Source organism: Meleagris gallopavo, chromosome 28 (assembly GCF_905368555.1).
Source record: "Meleagris gallopavo chromosome 28, MGAL_WU_HG_1.1, whole genome shotgun sequence".
Classification (NCBI taxonomy): domain Eukaryota; kingdom Metazoa; phylum Chordata; class Aves; order Galliformes; family Phasianidae; genus Meleagris; species Meleagris gallopavo.
Window position 1 is genome coordinate 3,491,777 of NC_139431.1, and position 17,022 is coordinate 3,508,798.

Below are 17,022 nucleotides of genomic sequence, written 5' to 3' on the forward strand. Positions count from 1 at the left end.
AACGCCCAACCTCCCACAATAGCCTATAAATATCGGCCTTTTCAGCGCAATAGCTTCGTGAACAAGCTGTAATGCAATATTTCACTGAGGCTCTCAGACAAAAGGACGGCACCCCACCGGCACTCGCTTTCTGCTGCTGCAGTTTTCAGAAGTATAATTGGATTATAACCAAGCGCGAGGCTCTAGCCCCAGTTTCTCCCAGGCCAGCGAAGTCGCTGTCTGATCTCTAACAACGGGAGTCGGAAGGAAGGAGCAGAAAGCTCGCTGGGCAGAGGGGAGGGGAGGCTGAGGGCTCTCGCACCGCTGAAAGCCCTTCGGCAGATACCGAGATTTGCGGTCCCAGCAAATAATAATTAGGCGTATTGTGAAGAGCCAACAATGAGAGACAGGCGACCCACTTAAGGCCGATGCCTTCAGCGTCAGGGCGTGGGAGGGCTGGCGGGCAGGGCTCACAGGGAAAGGGGAGCTCCAAGGTGAGGCAGCCGCACCGCACACCTCCCCCGCGCGGTGGGTGCGGAGGGGCTCGGCCCGGTCCGGAGGAGCGCAGCCCGCAGCCCGAACCGCGGAAAGGCGCGGGCGGAGCGCGGCGGTTTGGCACCCTGCAGTGACACCTGGCGGGGGCGAGCGCGGAGGAGCCGGCAGCGGCCCCGAGCTGCGCCCCTTCGCCAGCGGACCCCGACGGGGCGGCCGCGGAACGGCGGATCCATCGCTGCGGGACCGCGGCGGAGGGCGAGGCGGCCGGAGCTGCCCCGCGGGGCGGCGGGCAGGAGCCCGGAGGGGGCCGTCTGACGTGCCCTTGTGGAAATGGGGGTCGGTCCGGCCAGAGCCGCGGCTCCGCGCTTCTGACTCTGCCCAATGAGAGCCCGGAGCACGGAGGGAGCTGTCAATATTTGGCCACAGCCCCCGCGCCGCTATCCCCAGTGTGTCCTCGCCCTCCGCACAAGGACCTCTATGGCCCGGCCCGGCCCCGGCGCACGCCGTGCTCCGCTCGGGGGGCGCCGGCCACGCTGAGCGCCCGGGACCCCCGGAGCCCCTCCGCCGCCCCCCGCGCGGCAGCATGCGCCTGGGAGCGGGGGCCCAGCCGGGGCTCGCTCAGCCGCGCGGAGCCGGGAGCCGCGAAGGAGGGCAGTGACGGGCACGGCTCGGCGCCCGCACCGCCCTCGCCCGAGGGAAGCGCGGGCAGGACCCCGTCCCCGCTCATTTCTCCGTCTGGACCGCGCCCCGGAGAGATATGCTCAGTCCAAACCGCCTGGAAGCGTCTCCTGGGATTGCCGTGGCCCCCGGGCGTGCGGAGTGCGGAGCGTTCCCTCGGACGGCGGGTGCGGCCCCGCGGATTTGCCTTCCCTTCGTGCTCATCCTGCTCGCCCTGACGCCCCGCGCCGACTCCTCGTGGTGGTGAGTGCCCGCGCCTCGACGGCTCCGCGGCGGCGATTCCCGGCCGGGGAACGCGGGGGGGGGGCAAACGCGTCGGGGTTGCGGAACGGTCGGGGATCGGACGATCGGCCAGAGCGGCCCCGCCGGTCCCGGTTCCTGTGGGCGCGCACCGGCTCCGAGCGGAGCCCCTCGCAGAGCCGCTCCGCACCTCCCGTGGATCGGGGCCGGGCGCGACCGGGGCCGCTCGGGCTGGGACCCGCCGGGAGCTGAGCCCCGAGCCCGGCCTTCTGCGGGGAAGGAGAGGGATGAGCCTTCGGTATGGGCTGGGGCTGAGCAATTCTCTGCAATTCTGGGATCGCGATCCATCTCCCAAACGCCTCTGGACTGCTGTGTTATCCCCCATGCTCCGCGATCGCTTCTCAACCGCTCCCAAATTACCGCTCTCCCTGTTTGAGTAAGATACAGCTCCTCCACAGCCAGAGGTGATGCCATAGAAAACGCACAGAGCCGTGGCAGAGCCAGCCGGCCTCTCAAAAATTAATCTCCTGTCCTCGTAACAATTAAAATTCGTGCATGCAACACGAGAGTCGGTAGGAAGACAGGGAAGGTGAAGTTTTCAAGTCAGCCCACAGAGCTTCAGTAGTTCAGAAACGCCCGAGGAAAACTGATTGCTGCACATGAGTTCTCAGCGTCCCGTCCTGTAACAGTGCTCACTAACCTTACAGAGAACCCCAATTTACGCACCGTCACCATTAGCAAACTGAAGCTGAATTTAATCTAACTTAATCCATCTGACATTGATGGGGATGGGTGGCACTCCTGAGGTTGTGCAGCGCTGGGAGCGCCGCGCAGCCCCACTGAGAGCTCCGGTCCTCCGGCACAGCACTGTGTGTCACAGCGGCAGCTCTGAGCGCTCCGGGACGGGAGCGGTAATCCTGGGAATAGGATCCCAGGGGACACAATGCCTGCAATGCCCAGAGGAGACCTGCAGCTCGGTGAGCCCACAGGGGTCTGAAAGCCTGGGTGAGGAAGCGAGTCAGCAGTGGTGAGGCTCAGGTCGATGCACGCACTGCCTGGCTCCCAGCCGCCTGATCGGCCCCCACCCATCACAGCAGGCGAAGACGGGACAACATCTGTGCAGAAGGTGATGGTGCTGCTGTGCTAAAAGCCGAGGCAGTCTCAGGATCGCAGAGAAGTTGGAGAATTCCGTGTCCTTACCACGGAGGCAGGGAAAGGGGGAGGTTTGCTGGAGCCGGGGGTGGACGCACAGGGTAATGCTGCTGGAAGGGGACAGGCTATGGCTCACAGCATCTCCCGGAGCTGAGCAGTTCTGTTAATGCACTCAGATACCTCTGATGACTCAGAATCCTTAGGAACAACGTGAAAAACATCAGTTTTCCTTACTTTCACGCCCCGCTTCTCCCCAGAGCGACTGCACCGCAGTGGTGGCCCTAATTCCAAATGCTTTTCCCAACAAATGGAGCAAAACCAGCCATGCTCTGAGCCTCAGTGGCTGCGTTCTCCGGGTGGCACTGGATCTGCTCTCACAGCACTTTGTGCCCTCGGCTCTGAGGCAGAGAGGAGCAGGATAAGTGCTGGGAAATGGGCAGAGCTGAGCAGGCAGTGCCCCCCACATATTGTGCCATGGTGGGGCTGAGCACTGCGCTTTCAGCCTCTCTCATAAAGCAGAATTGGCCCCAGGGTCCGTAACATGCCTTAAAAAAATAAAAGGAAACCTAAACCAAATACATTAAACTCGGAAGTTCACGCTGCTGATTGCACTTTCTCTTCCGTCGAGCAGAACATTCCTAAGAAAAACCTTCACCAGCACAAACGCTGCTCCGCTCTTCGTGTCAGCTCTGATAAAGCAGCGCCTTTAGCTGAGATTGTGCTTTACTGAAAGCGGGTTCAAACAGCTGTGGTTTGGGAAAAAGTTATGCAGTGATTTCCATGGGTTTCCAAGCACATCTTTAGCACTACTGATATTACAGTAAATACATTTGGTGGTGCATCATCGTTCCTTATTTTTATTATTATTGCCAAATTCTTCTAGGGATTCACACACAATAAACTTGTGGAAATAGAGGAAATGCTTCTCATTTTCGGAGTCAACTTTTAAAGTAGATTAATAGAAAAAACTGGGCCGCTTCTGATCGGAGTACATGGAAAGGAAATATCAACCAAATGTTTCTTCTAAACAACTGCAAATTATTAATTTTGGGTGACGTCAGGCGCGGTCCCACTGCCGTGCAGAGCTCCAGGAACCGGGGAGCTCTGGGTGAGGGGCCTGGGGGTGCGTGGTGATGGGGTGTGGGTGCTGGGGAGGAGCAGCGGGTGCTGCCAGGACCACCAGCGGGTGTGGGGTGGCGCAGGCTGGGCAGCAGCACCCAAACTATAAAGCTCCCAAACTATGACACATCACTTAGCAACAAAATACCGCCTGAAACGCAGACAGAAATTAAAAAGGAATGCAATGGGAAAATCCCTAAATCCCGTTTACACTCAAGTGCACCCGGGCAGGGCGAGCGCAGCGCCCACGGCGCAGGAGGGACCGTGCCATGAGCCCAGCAGTGCTGCAAAGCCCCCAGAACGGCCTCCAAAATTCCTTGTAAAGATTGGGAAGATTAGGCCAACGTTGCTTATAAACACGAACCGTGCAGTAAACAAACGCCGTGTAAATAACCAAGTCGGGTTCGTTCGCGACTGAGAGCTCCACCGAGCGCGCTGCTGTGGAAAACCGTTGTGGATTGAAGGTTTGGTTAAAGGCAAATGTACACAGACCTCGTGCACACCCCACCCTCACACGTACCCGCAGCCCCACGCGCATCCCCCGCTGCCGCGACGCGCCAAGTCCTCGTCAGCTAACTTGTTTATTGCTAACCACAGCCCTTGGAAACTACAAATATTCAATTTCATCTGGCACTGGAGCAGATGGGAGGCATCAGGCTCCCAACGAGATAAAGCAAATCTGGGGAAAGCAGAGCAGTGTGGGCTCGTGCTGGGGTCAAGCAGTGTGCGGGGTCTGACTGCACGCAGTGTCCCCAGGCTGGGAACTGTGGCACACTGGGATGCTCCATTCCACTGGGTGGCCACTGCCACCCTTCAGCTCTGTGCACACACTGGGAAGGGCTCATGAGTAGGGAAACAGCATGAGGGTAAATCATGGAGCAGGAGCACCTCCTGAGCACCTGCTCAGCCTTCTGGGGCATTGCTCACGGGGACAGGGACACCACAGCGGTTGCTGCTGCTTCCATCCCACACCAATGCCGAGTCCTGGTTTGGGTGGATGTGCACAGAGAGCGATGGAGAAGTGGAGCTACTTGCACACGTGGTTCTGGGATATCAGAGAGGGTCTCACTTGAGCAGGCGTCGCATTGAGGTGTGTGGGAGGGGAAATAGCATCAATTTGCTATTTGCTAAGGACAGCTGCATGAGCCTCCACGGTGCGTAACCCATTGAGAAGTGCGTGCTGCTGCTCCCAGTCAGATCCCAGCAGCCCTGTGTGCCCAGTGCACTGCAGGCAGGGCAGTGCTGGGGGCTCAGGGACCCCATGCTGCTCCCCACGACGCGCTCTGCATGGTCACAGCAACAATAGGGCAGTGATCAGGACATCCCTGTCCCCATGTGCTCCAGCCCTGGCCATCCATGGAGCCCCTTTCATTGAAACATCAGTCCTAGAGCAGCATCAGAGGGATGGAGAACAAACTGCGCCCTCGAGGCAGTCCTGGCGCTGCGCTGGGAGCGTTTGGGAACAGATGGGTTCTCTCAGTCGCTCCGTTTAGTTATAATAACCCTAATTGTGTTTTGTAGTTCATTTTTCATTAGGGTCACTTTCACCTATAGGAAGTGTCTCTTAAAAAAAGAGAGACAACAGAAAAAATCCTTCTGCTCTCTCCAGGCTCATTGGCCGGGTTGCTCGGAGCAGCTTCACCCGGCATTATGATATTAGAAATTATTCAAGTGAGACTAACGCTCTCAGCACACAGAGCAGTGGCTCTAAGTGAGGAAATTAGGACTATTAATCACTCCGAGGCGCTAACAATTCCAGCAGGCCAGGATGGCCCCGTTCCCAGTGGGGCTTAATAAAATACTCAGAGTTTATAATAATAAAATAATATCTCAAATGTCGATAGCAACTTGCAACCCAAAGCGCGGTGCCATTGGCTATAAATTGTCCCCCCAGCACCGTGCAGAGCTGAGGAAGGAGAGCAGCCTCTGCAGGAACTATGCAAAGCACTCGAGGAGCGAGATGCTGCCAGGCCCTCTGGAATTTGCTCTTTATCAGATAAAGAGGCAGGGATGCTGGATCCGATCCTATCGGGAAGAGGTGTCTCCGATAGCTGCCGGGGGCTCTCGGCCTCCCACCAAATTGCAGATTCTGTATCCTCTCAGTGGGAAGGAAGAGAACAGAAGCTGCAGGGATGTGCTCAGAGCTGCCCCCAGCTCCAGGTGGGATCGGCTGTGTTCTACTGCAGCCCCAAACACGGGCACCCCCACTTTAACCTCTGGTGCCGAACTCAGCTGCTATCAATCCGATTTACAATTGCACCTTCAATGGTATTGGAGCAACCCTGCTTTCCCCACGGTGGGAGCTTATGTTTCTTGCTAAACAGTTCAGCAGGAGGGGGCTGCTGCCAAAATCACAGTTAGCAATCAGGAAAGGGACTCTGGAACACCACGAGAGCCAGAGCTGCTCCTGGGGACATCGCGTGGCACAACGCACAGCGACACAGACACCCCCAGGACCCCGTGCTGCTGAGCGGCCTCGACTGGGGGCAGAGATGCAACGTGGGCCACGCAGCTCTGCAAGAGCCCCCCGAGGAGCTGGGAGCAGTGGGGCAGCTGGGTGTGCAGTCCCAGGAGCGCAGCTCAGCACAGGGCGTGCGTGGGGAGGGGGTTAGCACAACTGCATGCTGCCAAGTACATAGATGCGTCTGCCTCTGATTTGCATGTTTATCTTAGAAGCAATTTAGGTTTCTCCTTGTTTACAAGAGGAGAAGTCAGCAGACTCTTAGAGCAAGAAAAACAACTGGGAGCCAACATGTGACAGTTGTCTCCTGTTCCCCACGCATGGCGCAGCCGGCGCGCGCAGCCTGTTGGGAAGAAGCATCGGCCACACGGCCCCAAGCTGCAGAGAGCAGACAGCAGCAGGCTAGGACTGCTTCCCCTCCCTTACACCCAGGCTCTGGAAGCACTTACCTGCAGAACAGAAGCCCCTGGTCTGTGCTGGTGCTGCGTGAGGTCTTCCTCATGGGAAGAGACGAGGAGAAGGTGGAGGTGCGGCTCAGCTATCTCCCAGCAGTGCTGCAATCCGAACCCCAAGAGGAAACAGGAACCAGAGGGATCCACAACAGCATAGAGCTCTGCAGACGCTGCTCAAAAGACGCAGAAGCACACCTGCAGCTCTCAGCAGGCAGGGCAAGGCTCATTACCCACCTGCATGCAATTAACAGTCTCACCCTCCTGGCTGCAGGTACCCCTCCCAGCTGGGGAGGTCCTGGACTGGCTTGGGGGTGGCACTGGGGGTCCAGGACTGTGTTGTCCCCAAGGATGGATGGGCACTGCACTCTCACGGGTGTTTTTTCCTACTGTATAAATGCGGGTGCCCCAGAAGCAAAGCGCTTCACAGAATTTGCCATGTCTGGCATGACTTCATTTCTAAAAAATGGAGCAGCTTGTTCTGCTAAAGCAACTGGGAGCTTCTCAGAGCACCCTTCTATTTCCTATTTCAATGCTTTCAAAACATCACAGTGTTTTAGCAGTAAGATCAGAAGGGATGCTTTCACCAATCCAAAACAAATGTTTGTTTTTTTCCCTTCCCAAAATTCTGCTTGGCAGGAGATTTCCCAGTGTTCTCCATCTCGCCCCATTTCATAGAACCAGACCCCGCTGGAGCCGCTCTCAGGCAGCAGAGGCACAGGCTGCTGCTGAGGTTTTCCCATGCACGGAGTGGATTTTGTCCCATTGTGCCATGGCAGTTCCAGGTGCAGTGTCAGTGCATCATCACAGCGTAGGGCTGCGGGTATCAGAGCCCAGCAGCAGCACTGGGATTGCTCTCACCGGGCATAGCAGCACGGTGCTCTGCAGGCAGGCATCCTGCCCTGCTCCATCTTCTCCATTTTTCTCTGATGCTGACATTTAGCAGGAGCATTAACGAGAAGTAATTAGCTCCATGTGAGAATGAGAGCACGCAGTATTCATCCTGCCTAGAGATTTCCTTTGCTCTGGGTCTGGGGGTGTTGCTGTCCTCCTGCCCTGTGCCACCACAAGGACACAGTGCCCGTGGGTCCCAGTGCAGCAGCAGAGCTGTGGGGAGCCACATCTGTTGTCCTCAGCTCCAGCCTGAGATGACCTCGTGCTTCTGCCAGCATTTAAACAAAAAATTTAAATTAAAAAAAAAAAAGGGGGGGGGGGTGGGGAGGAAGATCCCATTGCTTTCTTTGCTTGCTGGGCTTTCCTGAGCCTGGGAGCTATCTCTGAGGCTGATGGAAGTGATAGAGCATGGCCAGAGAGAGAAAGAAAGACAATGACATATTGCCCAAGTTTATTGCTTTCTAGTGTGATTAAAGGGAGGGTCTTATTTCCAGTCCGGGGGTTTGAAACATTTGAATCCCACCCAAACCTCTTCCCTTGCAGCCAGAATCACAGCTCCGTGGTATGTGGCAAAAATCACTCCCCGGCACAGAGCAGCCTGCTGCTGGCAGAGCATGCATGGGATGGGGATGGAAAATTCCACCATGTCTCCATTGTCCGTGCAGGCCTGAGGGCTGCTGGGTGCAGGAAGAGCCAGGATCCCCCTGGTGGGTGGGGAAAGCTGCCCACTGCACACCAAGCACAGTGGTGCATTGTGCTGCTGCATGGAGCTGCTGCCTGCTCCCAGCAATGCATGGAGGTGCAGGCAGCGTGCACACAGCACAGCACAGCTGTCCATCTTCAGGACATGATCTTAAACGTGCTTTGGTGCTAGGCGGCATGAGCAAAGCCTGCAGCAACAAGCGAAGCTCACATCCCCTCTTCTTCCACCTGAGCGCTGCATTGGAGCCTGTGCCACCCAGCAGCAGGGATGGGGCACCGAGCCTGCAGCTCCAGGCACCTCCACACCTTTCCCTTCTCCCTGCAGGTACATCGGGGCGCTGGGGGCGAGGGTGATCTGTGACAACATCCCAGGGCTGGTGAACAAGCAGAGGCAGCTGTGCCAGAGGTACCCCGACATCATGCAGTCCGTCGGGGAGGGAGCCAAGGAGTGGATCCGTGAGTGCCAGTATCAGTTCCGTCACCACCGCTGGAACTGCAGCACCCTGGACCGGGACCACACCGTCTTCGGGAGGGTGATGCTGCGAAGTAGGTGCTGCTGTGTGCCCATGCCATGTCCTCATTGCAGGGTGTGAGTTGGGATGGGGGAGGAAGGGAATGGTTCTTCACGTCCTTCCCCTGCATAAACAAGAAAACAACAACAAAAAAAAGGGCTGGGAAGATGCCCTGAGACCTGAGAAATTGATGTAGTTAGAGTGTGTGGCTTTTGCTTGCAGAAAGAGCTGCAAGCAAGGGTGAGGTGCGTGCATTCTTTGTGGAAAAACATAAAATGGAGAAAAGCAACCTTTTCTCCCTTAAAATTACGTTTTGATGGGGGAAAAAAAAACAACAAAAAAACTGATTAGCTGTGCTCTGGATACTGTGGCAGAAGGAAACCTGCACATTGAGTGCGGGGAGAAAAGTGACCCAAGAGGGATCTGCACCCAGCTCACAGAGTCCCTGGGGGAGTCCCAGCTTCCACTGTGCCCCACTACTGTGCTGGGAGCATCCCTGCTGCTGTGCCCCCTGCCTTTGGTTACTGCTTAGGGGAGATTTGCCTTCCCTGTAAATTAATAAAGCATTAATGGGTGCACACCACTGCTTTTGTAACAACTGCACCAGAGGAGATGGAGCGGGGGGAGCACTGGGGGAGAAGGGAGAAGGAGGAGACACCTCCAGGGAACAGGCTCGTATGTAAACAGTAATGGGATATATAAATATTTGGAGAGCAGGGTTGGCCAGGAATCAGCAGTTCACGTGGGAACTCCCTGTTCCTCGCATGGCAAGGGAGGCAAAACCGGGCTCGGGTGGCATCGCTGCTGCAGGCTCCAAGCAGGGGCTGCACCATGGGGGGGTCCTTCCTGGTACTGCAGGGAGCTCAGGGCACGGCAGCCATGATGAGACCTGCTGGGAGCTGTAGGAGCAGCCCGTCTGCAGGGCACGTGGGCACACGTGGGATGGGGTTTGTGGATGCTGGGCAGACTCAGGGCAGCCCAGTAGGAGCACAGGAGGCTGGAAGCACTGGGGCACAGCGCTCAGCCCCAGCATCCCCCTGCATCCCAGCATCACTGTGGCCCCACGTCCTGTCCCAGCTGATGAGCACAGGAGCTGATGAAAGCTCCTCGCCGTACCCCATCCTGCCAGGCCTAGAGAGAGCTCAGTTCCCTTTGAAGTTGCTTTCAAAGGCTCTCCAAAAGAAGACGAACATGGTTTTGATTTGCAGCATCTTTTACAGCGTTATAAAACCAGCTGCGAACTCAAACCAGAGATACAGAGAGCTGGGGGGCACGCGGGGCTGCGTGGGGAGCCCGGGGGCCAGCACAGCTCCCAAAACCCGGCTCCCCCCACCCCACACCCCCAGGCCGAGCTGCAGCTCTGCACCCCCTCCCCATGTGGAGCTGCAGCCCCATCCCAGCCCATTCCTCACCACGTGCTCTGTGCCCGCAGGCAGCAGGGAGGCCGCCTTTGTCTACGCCATCTCCTCGGCCGGGGTGGTTTATGCCATCACACGTGCCTGCAGCCAAGGGGAGCTGAAGGCCTGCGGCTGCGACCCGCTGAAGCGCGGCCGTGCCAAGGATGAGCGCGGGGAGTTCGACTGGGGTGGCTGCAGTGACAACATCAACTATGGCATCCGTTTTGCCAAAGCCTTCGTGGATGCCAAGGAGAAGAAAGTGAAGGACGCGCGGGCGCTGATGAACCTGCACAACAACCGCTGCGGCAGGATGGTGAGTGAGGCTGGGACACCTCCAAGGGCTGCTGGGGTGTGTTTGTGGGGTCAGGGCAGGATCCAGAGCTCCACACACCCGAGGAGAACACACCCCTGGGGCTCCTTTCATAGAATTATAGCACGGCCTGGGTTGAAAAGGATCTCAAAGATCATCTCGATTCAACCCCCCTGCTACGTGCAGGGTTGCCAACCTCTAGACCAAGCTGCCCAGAGCCACATCCAGCCTGGATACGTCTAGGATGGTCCTGCTAGTTGTGGCCACCATTTCCCAGTCCTGATGTGCTCCCCCTCCTGCAGGCTGTGAAGCGCTTCCTGAAGCTGGAGTGCAAATGCCATGGGGTCAGTGGCTCCTGCACGCTAAGGACTTGTTGGCTGGCTATGTCGGATTTCCGGAAAACAGGGGATTACCTGCGGAAGAAATACAACGGGGCCATCCAGGTGATCATGAACCAGGACGGTACCGGCTTCACCGTGGCCAACAAGAACTTCAGGAAGCCCACAAAGACAGACCTAGTGTATTTTGAGAACTCACCCGACTACTGCGTGATGGACAAGTCAGCAGGTACAGCCAAAATCTCCCATCAGCACCTACAGCAGCTCTCCCTGCCCACCCGATGGCCTGCAACCCCCAGGGGTGCAGCACGGCACGGACCTATTGGGGTGCAGCTCTCTGACTCTTGGAGCATCCCTGGGGCCAGGTGGGTGGGGAAGGAGCCCCCAACAGCCTCGGTCCAGGGGGGGATCACTGCTTCCTCAGTTGAGGCCAGGCACTGAGGGCAGCACGGAGACTCCTGCTGCTGCAAGGCTCACCTGCAACAAAGCAGAGTGAGCACGTGCAGAGCAGCCTGCTCACAGCCCTCATGTTGTAACAGCACATCTGGGCACACCACATCAGAAATGATGATAAAACAGCCCCGCCTGAGGCTCCAGGTGGTGGACACACGGGTGGGGGGCCGCAGGGAGCTCTCAGCACGGCGTAGGGGAGGGGGGGATCATCCTGACCCAGTTGTTTCCTCCCCTCCAGGCTCACTGGGCACCGCAGGGCGCGTGTGCAACAAGATCTCCCGTGGCACCGATGGCTGCGAAGTGATGTGCTGCGGGAGGGGCTACGACACCACCCGTGTCACCCGCGTCACCAAGTGCGAGTGCAAGTTCCACTGGTGCTGCGCTGTGCGCTGCAAGGAGTGCGAGGACACTGTGGATGTGCACACGTGTAAAGCGCCCAAAAGGGCCGAGTGGTTGGACCAGACCTGAGGAGACGAGTGGCAGAACCTGGCTGTAAAACCCCCCGACCTTTTCCATTTTTAAACACCTGTGCCCTGTGGGCCGCCGCTTTCTGGGAGCTGTAGTTTGACTGCATGGCTTTTATTTAATTAATTAACTCTGCAAAGCACTACGAAAGGACTACATTTCCCAGGAGGTGCTGTGGACCCTTCTATTTGCTCAGCAAAACAGAACCCCGTTCCCAGGAGGCAGCCAACCTCGCTTCAACTGTGAAACTTCTGCTGCCGTTGTTCCCTTCGCAGAGGGACAGTGCAAGTGACACAGACTGAGAGGACTGACCATCGGGATGCAATGATGGAGCAATGCTGCCTCTTCCCAACTTTTTTTTGCTGGTAAAACTGCAATGTAAAAAAAAAAAATACCCGACTGTTTCTGAATAATAAACTCTCGCAGACAGCATTCTTGCTTTTACCTTTCTGCAAGGCCAGAGGAAGGGTGTTGCAAAGTCTTCAGAAAGCTCCGTATCTCCGTGCTTCCCTCGAGCAGCCCTGGCACGCTGTCCCCACTGCACTACTGACACTCGCTGAGCAACTTCTGCACAGTCTTCTCCCTGCATCCCAGCAAAGATGACAGGCGGAGTTGTGAACTGTCAGCTGAAGCCTGAACGACTGCAAAAAGACAAAGGCTACAGAAGAAGGCCGTAGAAGTTTGCAGACAAAGCATTAGAGAAAGCAAACGAGATCTGTGAACTTACTGGTAGGTTTGGAAGTTGACGGATACAAGAGCATCTCTCTGTAAAACTCACTTGTATGTTGTGTATACTGCTTATTATTTTAAGTCAAAATTCATTATAAACCTATATCAGAAAATGACGTTCTTTGCTTTTTTAATTTCTGCATTCTGCTTTGTGCTTCCAACCCCGTGGGACGTGACTGCAGCAGTCCCTCCTGCTCCAGGTCCCCCATCCCAGGGCACAGCCACCCCCTGTGCTCACCCCTCATCCCTCACAGCAGCGCCTCGGTGTCCAAATCCCACGGGGAATCCTCCCAGCAGCACTGTGCTCCAGGACACCCACTGGCAGAACGCTGGGTCAGGCAGGAGGCACCAGATCTGCTCCCACATCTTTCCCTTACAACACCCAAACTCCGGCTGTCAGCTCCAATTGCAGCTGGTGAGAGCAGGGCAGGGAGCAGCCAGGCAGTAAGTGGATATGTTATGGGGATTAACCCCTCTCATCTCCAGAAATTCTATTTTTCCCCCCCAGCTTGCACGAGCACTGATAGATGCTTTATGCAGTACACAGATACTAATCAAGGTAGTACCCAGTCTGACCAACCCACACAGGCAGCCTTAATGCACAAGTAAAGGCACTGAACCCATTAACTAAACTGATCCCATTAACAAAACTGACCCCCCCCCAAAAAAAACCAAAGAATTACCTAAACCACAGCAATTCCTGAGTGTGTACTGAAGCTTCAGAAGCTCAACATCCTGAACCAAAGCTGCAAGGAACTCATGGTGCCAAGGTTTGGGACTGCAGCAGCCCCAGAATGACTGCACAGCCAGAGCTGATGGCACAGCCTGACCACAGCAAAGTGACCGTAGCTCAGCTGCCTACTGCCAGGCACTGTGAGCAAGTGAAACGTTACCTGTTTTCCTCATGTTGATCATCATTGTGCTGAAGGGCACATAATGAAATTCTGTGCATATTGGGGAATGCACAGTGTGTGCTTTTATGCACGTTACAAGCTTCCAACAACAAGGAGGAGCCTGCAGCGATATCCAGTTGTAAACATGTTTAACTCGAGTCTGATTTCACACCACTGCTGTCCCAGCAAGGTGCCCGACCTCTCCCAGCACTGACAGGTTCCTCCTGTCAGCATTCCTGGTTCCCTCTGTGCAACTGCAATGTTCAAAGGGTCACAGCAGCAGGATGGGATCAGAACAGATTCTGTTTCTGAGCCATTCACTGGCCATCGCACGAAGAGTCACCTCTGAACGAGGGTTCTACCCCATGGCCCTAGGAAATGCTGGCGTGAACAGGGAGAGAAAGGCCCTCGGAGGACTGCTTTGATGGGAAGGGCTCAAAGACTTCACACAGCCCCCACAGGGGCAGCTGGGGGTACCTCACCCCAGGCAGGCTGTGAGGGGCAGAGGTCCTGCAGGACGAGCCCCAAAGTGACCCACGAGATATTAAAGCACTGTGAGGATCCCCCCCGCCCAGCTGCGCTTCCTGCAGCACCACCTCCCTTTGCAATCCCACACCGACAGCACACGAGGGCCCCACTGCCTGTCCTCAGCACCGCAGAAGGACCGGGAGCAGCGGGTGTGGAGGCAGCCCAACAGCTCGAGCCCACGAGGCAGGAGGTCCTTCTGCAGAGGGCTATGCGAGGCCGTGCTCCCCTCTTGTTTATTAACAAGTGATTAGCAGAAGCATGAAAAGCACGATGCCCGGGAGCCAGCAGTGCTGGTTAACAGAACTAACCCCAGTGCTTGCACAGGAGGACGTCCCACTGCAGGCTGAATGGAAATCAGAGTGCTGTGTGTCTTCTCACAGATGAGGCCTCCCGAAACTCCCCTTCAGTGCACTCATCTTCAGAAAGCAGATGTTTTCCATCTATAAAAGTTTATGAAGGCTGCAGTCTTGTCAGGGAATACTCGGTTCCACTCACAAGCCCCTCTTAAGTAATCTAAAGTGTACGGGGAGCCTTTTATGGAAGATCATGTTCTAATTATCCTCCAGTCAAAAGCATGGCTGAACTCACAAACAAGGAGCAGAATTAATTGCTAGACGAGCTTCTGAATAAATTACCTTCTCTGAAGAAGCTGGGCAGGATGCACAGGAGGAGGAGACATCCAAAACATGGGACCTGAACAAACACAGGGCATTCCCTGCACCAAGCCACATGCAAGTGAGAGAGGGCCGTAGCCCAGGCAGTATTTCTGGATGGGTGCACCGAACAGATGGATCAGATGTTGACCTACAACAATCCAGAACGCATACAACGCTCAGTTACACCGCAGTCCTAAAAACCCTCGTCCCAGCTGTAGGTGCCTCTGCTCACCATCACACTCATGCCCCTGCAGAAGGCAGTGCTCGTGCACCTGTGCCAGTACCTGAAGGAGGGCTATGCCAGCAGCCACACTTCTGTGACAGGTCCAAGTTTCAGGGACGGATTTATCAGGGTATTCTAACATTTGCACAACCTGTCAAGTGGGAGCCTTCCTATCCCTTCTTACTGAACACGAGTCACGAAGGGCTGCTCCAACTAGCAGCAGGGAATTACTGCTCTGAAATCACAGCTGATGAGTCAGTATGGGAGAATGCAATAGTCACATACTCTGTCACACTGTTTTATAACTGATGATAGCCTATAGCCAGATTAGAAACGAAATCAAGAGTTTGTTAAGAGAAAGATCCAAACTGATGAGGCTATGGTGTGATTGCACAATTCAAGGCATCCAGAGTAGAAGAAAATGTCACTGACCAGAAATAACCAAAGCAAGAAGATCCCCAATGGAGAGATGTATTCATTTTAATGGAAGCACCCTTACTGATGCAATGAACACGGGTGTGTTATCCAGCATTCCCCAATGATTAGACTCACCTAAGGGCCCACCAAAAAGCAAGACACAACAATCGAAGCTGGAAATAAAGAGGAAAATTCCAAGCTGATGATCAGCATCCCTGATCACCGTCCTCTTCTGCAGTGCTTAGGGCTGGGGCATGCAGAGCACGCCTCAGCTGGGAGGTGCAAGAAAGGGAAGAGGGAGCCAGAGTTCAAAAGCTGACTTTCTCCCTGTCTTTATTGACATGTGGGTGAGTTCAGATCACAGCAGGCTGAACACAGAAGCCCACTATTACTGCTGCTGCCAGCGTGACCTGATGGTTAGGGGACATTTCTGAACCGTAAGCAGAAGATCAGAACAGACAGCCCAGCACTTACGCAGCCACACATCCTTTAACTGCAGAAAGGAAAGCAAGGAGTCTGCTTGTTCTTGTTAGCAGCAAAGCATGGGAACGTGGGTATTGCTGGGAGGCTGGCAGAATCTGAATCCCATCTGCACTCGCTGCCCTTGCTACCAATACCATCCTCTGCTCAGAACACAGCACCAGCACACATCTGCTCTCTGCTTCCACAGCTGTTCCTGTTCTGAAATCTCAATGCAGTTCCACGTGGCTCCCAACCACACACCCCATATATTAGTAGTTTGGGAGGTGCATCTCCCCTCAGCCTGTCATCTCTGGGCAGGGGGGAAGGGCAGATTAATTTATGTCCATAAGACCCCCATATGTATATCTCCTTTTCTCTCTGGGAGTTTGCTCTCGTGTTTAACCACCTCAGCCTGCTGGCACAGGAGGCCAATGATGCAGTTCAAAGAGAGGTGCAGGCTCTTCTCTCTCCCCCTCCCCCTGGAATCTTCCTCTCACTTGTGGTCCTTGGGATTCACCCAACGCTTTTTAGAAAAAAAAAAAGAAAAAAAGAGGACCTCAAGACAAGTATGCATTTAATAAGCAGTGAGACAAATAAGCTCCAGTTATCCCAGCAGAATTACAACACCAGAGAACAATTTTCTGCATTCCTCTGAAGGCCTGAAGGAACCCAATTGCCTGCTCTCAGCCTAAATAGGTACCAGACACCAAGTGCTCCATAAGCAAACAGAGCCCCCAAAGTGCAAAAATGAAATAAGTAAAAAGCTTCACGTTACATATAAACCAGCCGTTTGCACCTTGTTATTAATGATCTTGACTATGACCTTTAAACACTGCCTTGCTCAGAGTCATGGATCTACACCTTGGCACCTTCACAACAATTCCAGGACAAGGAGGCAGGAAATAACCTGGCCTGGCTCACACCAGAGACGTGGCACGGGACAGCTGGAGTGCCCCGAGCCTCAGCCATCAGCTGCTCCAATGCAGCAGCCTGGGCTAAGAGGTGAGCACCTCCAGCACGAGCTTGTCAACATAGTGACAAATGGTGACTGTGGTTTGTGACAGGGTGGAAAGTCCTACAGCCACGTGTGCATAGGCAGCAGTAATGCATATTTCAAGAACAGAGGCTAACACCATGGTACACAACTGTAAGGGAGCGAGTTACCTAGAGGCTAATTCTGACGTGGCTTAGGAGCCCAAAGAAACTAGAGATGCTTCATGCTGCCTCTGTCAACCAGAAGAGTTTACAAGCCTACGTTGCCACACAGCTGCTTTAAGAGTTAATTATAAGCCAGAGAAAAGTTTTGCCCCTGGAAAGCTGCTCAGCACAGTCACTACCTCTGCAGGAGAAAACTGGCAACACAAACGCCTGGAGGGAGCTGAGCAAAAACTGAGCTGTTCTGAGGTGCTTTAAGGCACCGTGAGCAACAACAACGACGACAAAATTCAAATCCTGCCAGTATGAATCAAA

General features: G+C 55.1%; 1 protein-coding gene across 1 annotated transcript; it reads left to right on the plus strand.

The window, feature by feature from the left end:
• Positions 1-532: 532 nt before the first annotated feature.
• Positions 533-12,480, plus strand: WNT2B (Wnt family member 2B). The gene is made up of 5 exons (XM_085210640.1): positions 533-1,395; positions 8,495-8,715; positions 10,114-10,391; positions 10,691-10,955; positions 11,418-12,480. The coding sequence occupies exons 1-5, from the start codon at positions 1,232-1,234 to the stop codon at positions 11,645-11,647; spliced, it is 1,158 nt and encodes a 385-aa protein (XP_085066766.1). The 5' UTR covers positions 533-1,231; the 3' UTR covers positions 11,648-12,480.
• Positions 12,481-17,022: the final 4,542 nt, after the last annotated feature.

Excerpts from the sequence above, each read along its gene's own strand:
- WNT2B (XM_085210640.1), top strand. The coding sequence starts at position 1,232 with ATGCTCAGTCCAAACCGCCTGGAAGCGTCTCCTGGGATTGCCGTGGCC. Across the intron at positions 1,396-8,494 it reads CGCGCCGACTCCTCGTGGTG|GTACATCGGGGCGCTGGGGG; the intron begins GTGAGTGCCCGC and ends TTCTCCCTGCAG. Across the intron at positions 10,392-10,690 it reads ACAACCGCTGCGGCAGGATG|GCTGTGAAGCGCTTCCTGAA; the intron begins GTGAGTGAGGCT and ends CCCCTCCTGCAG.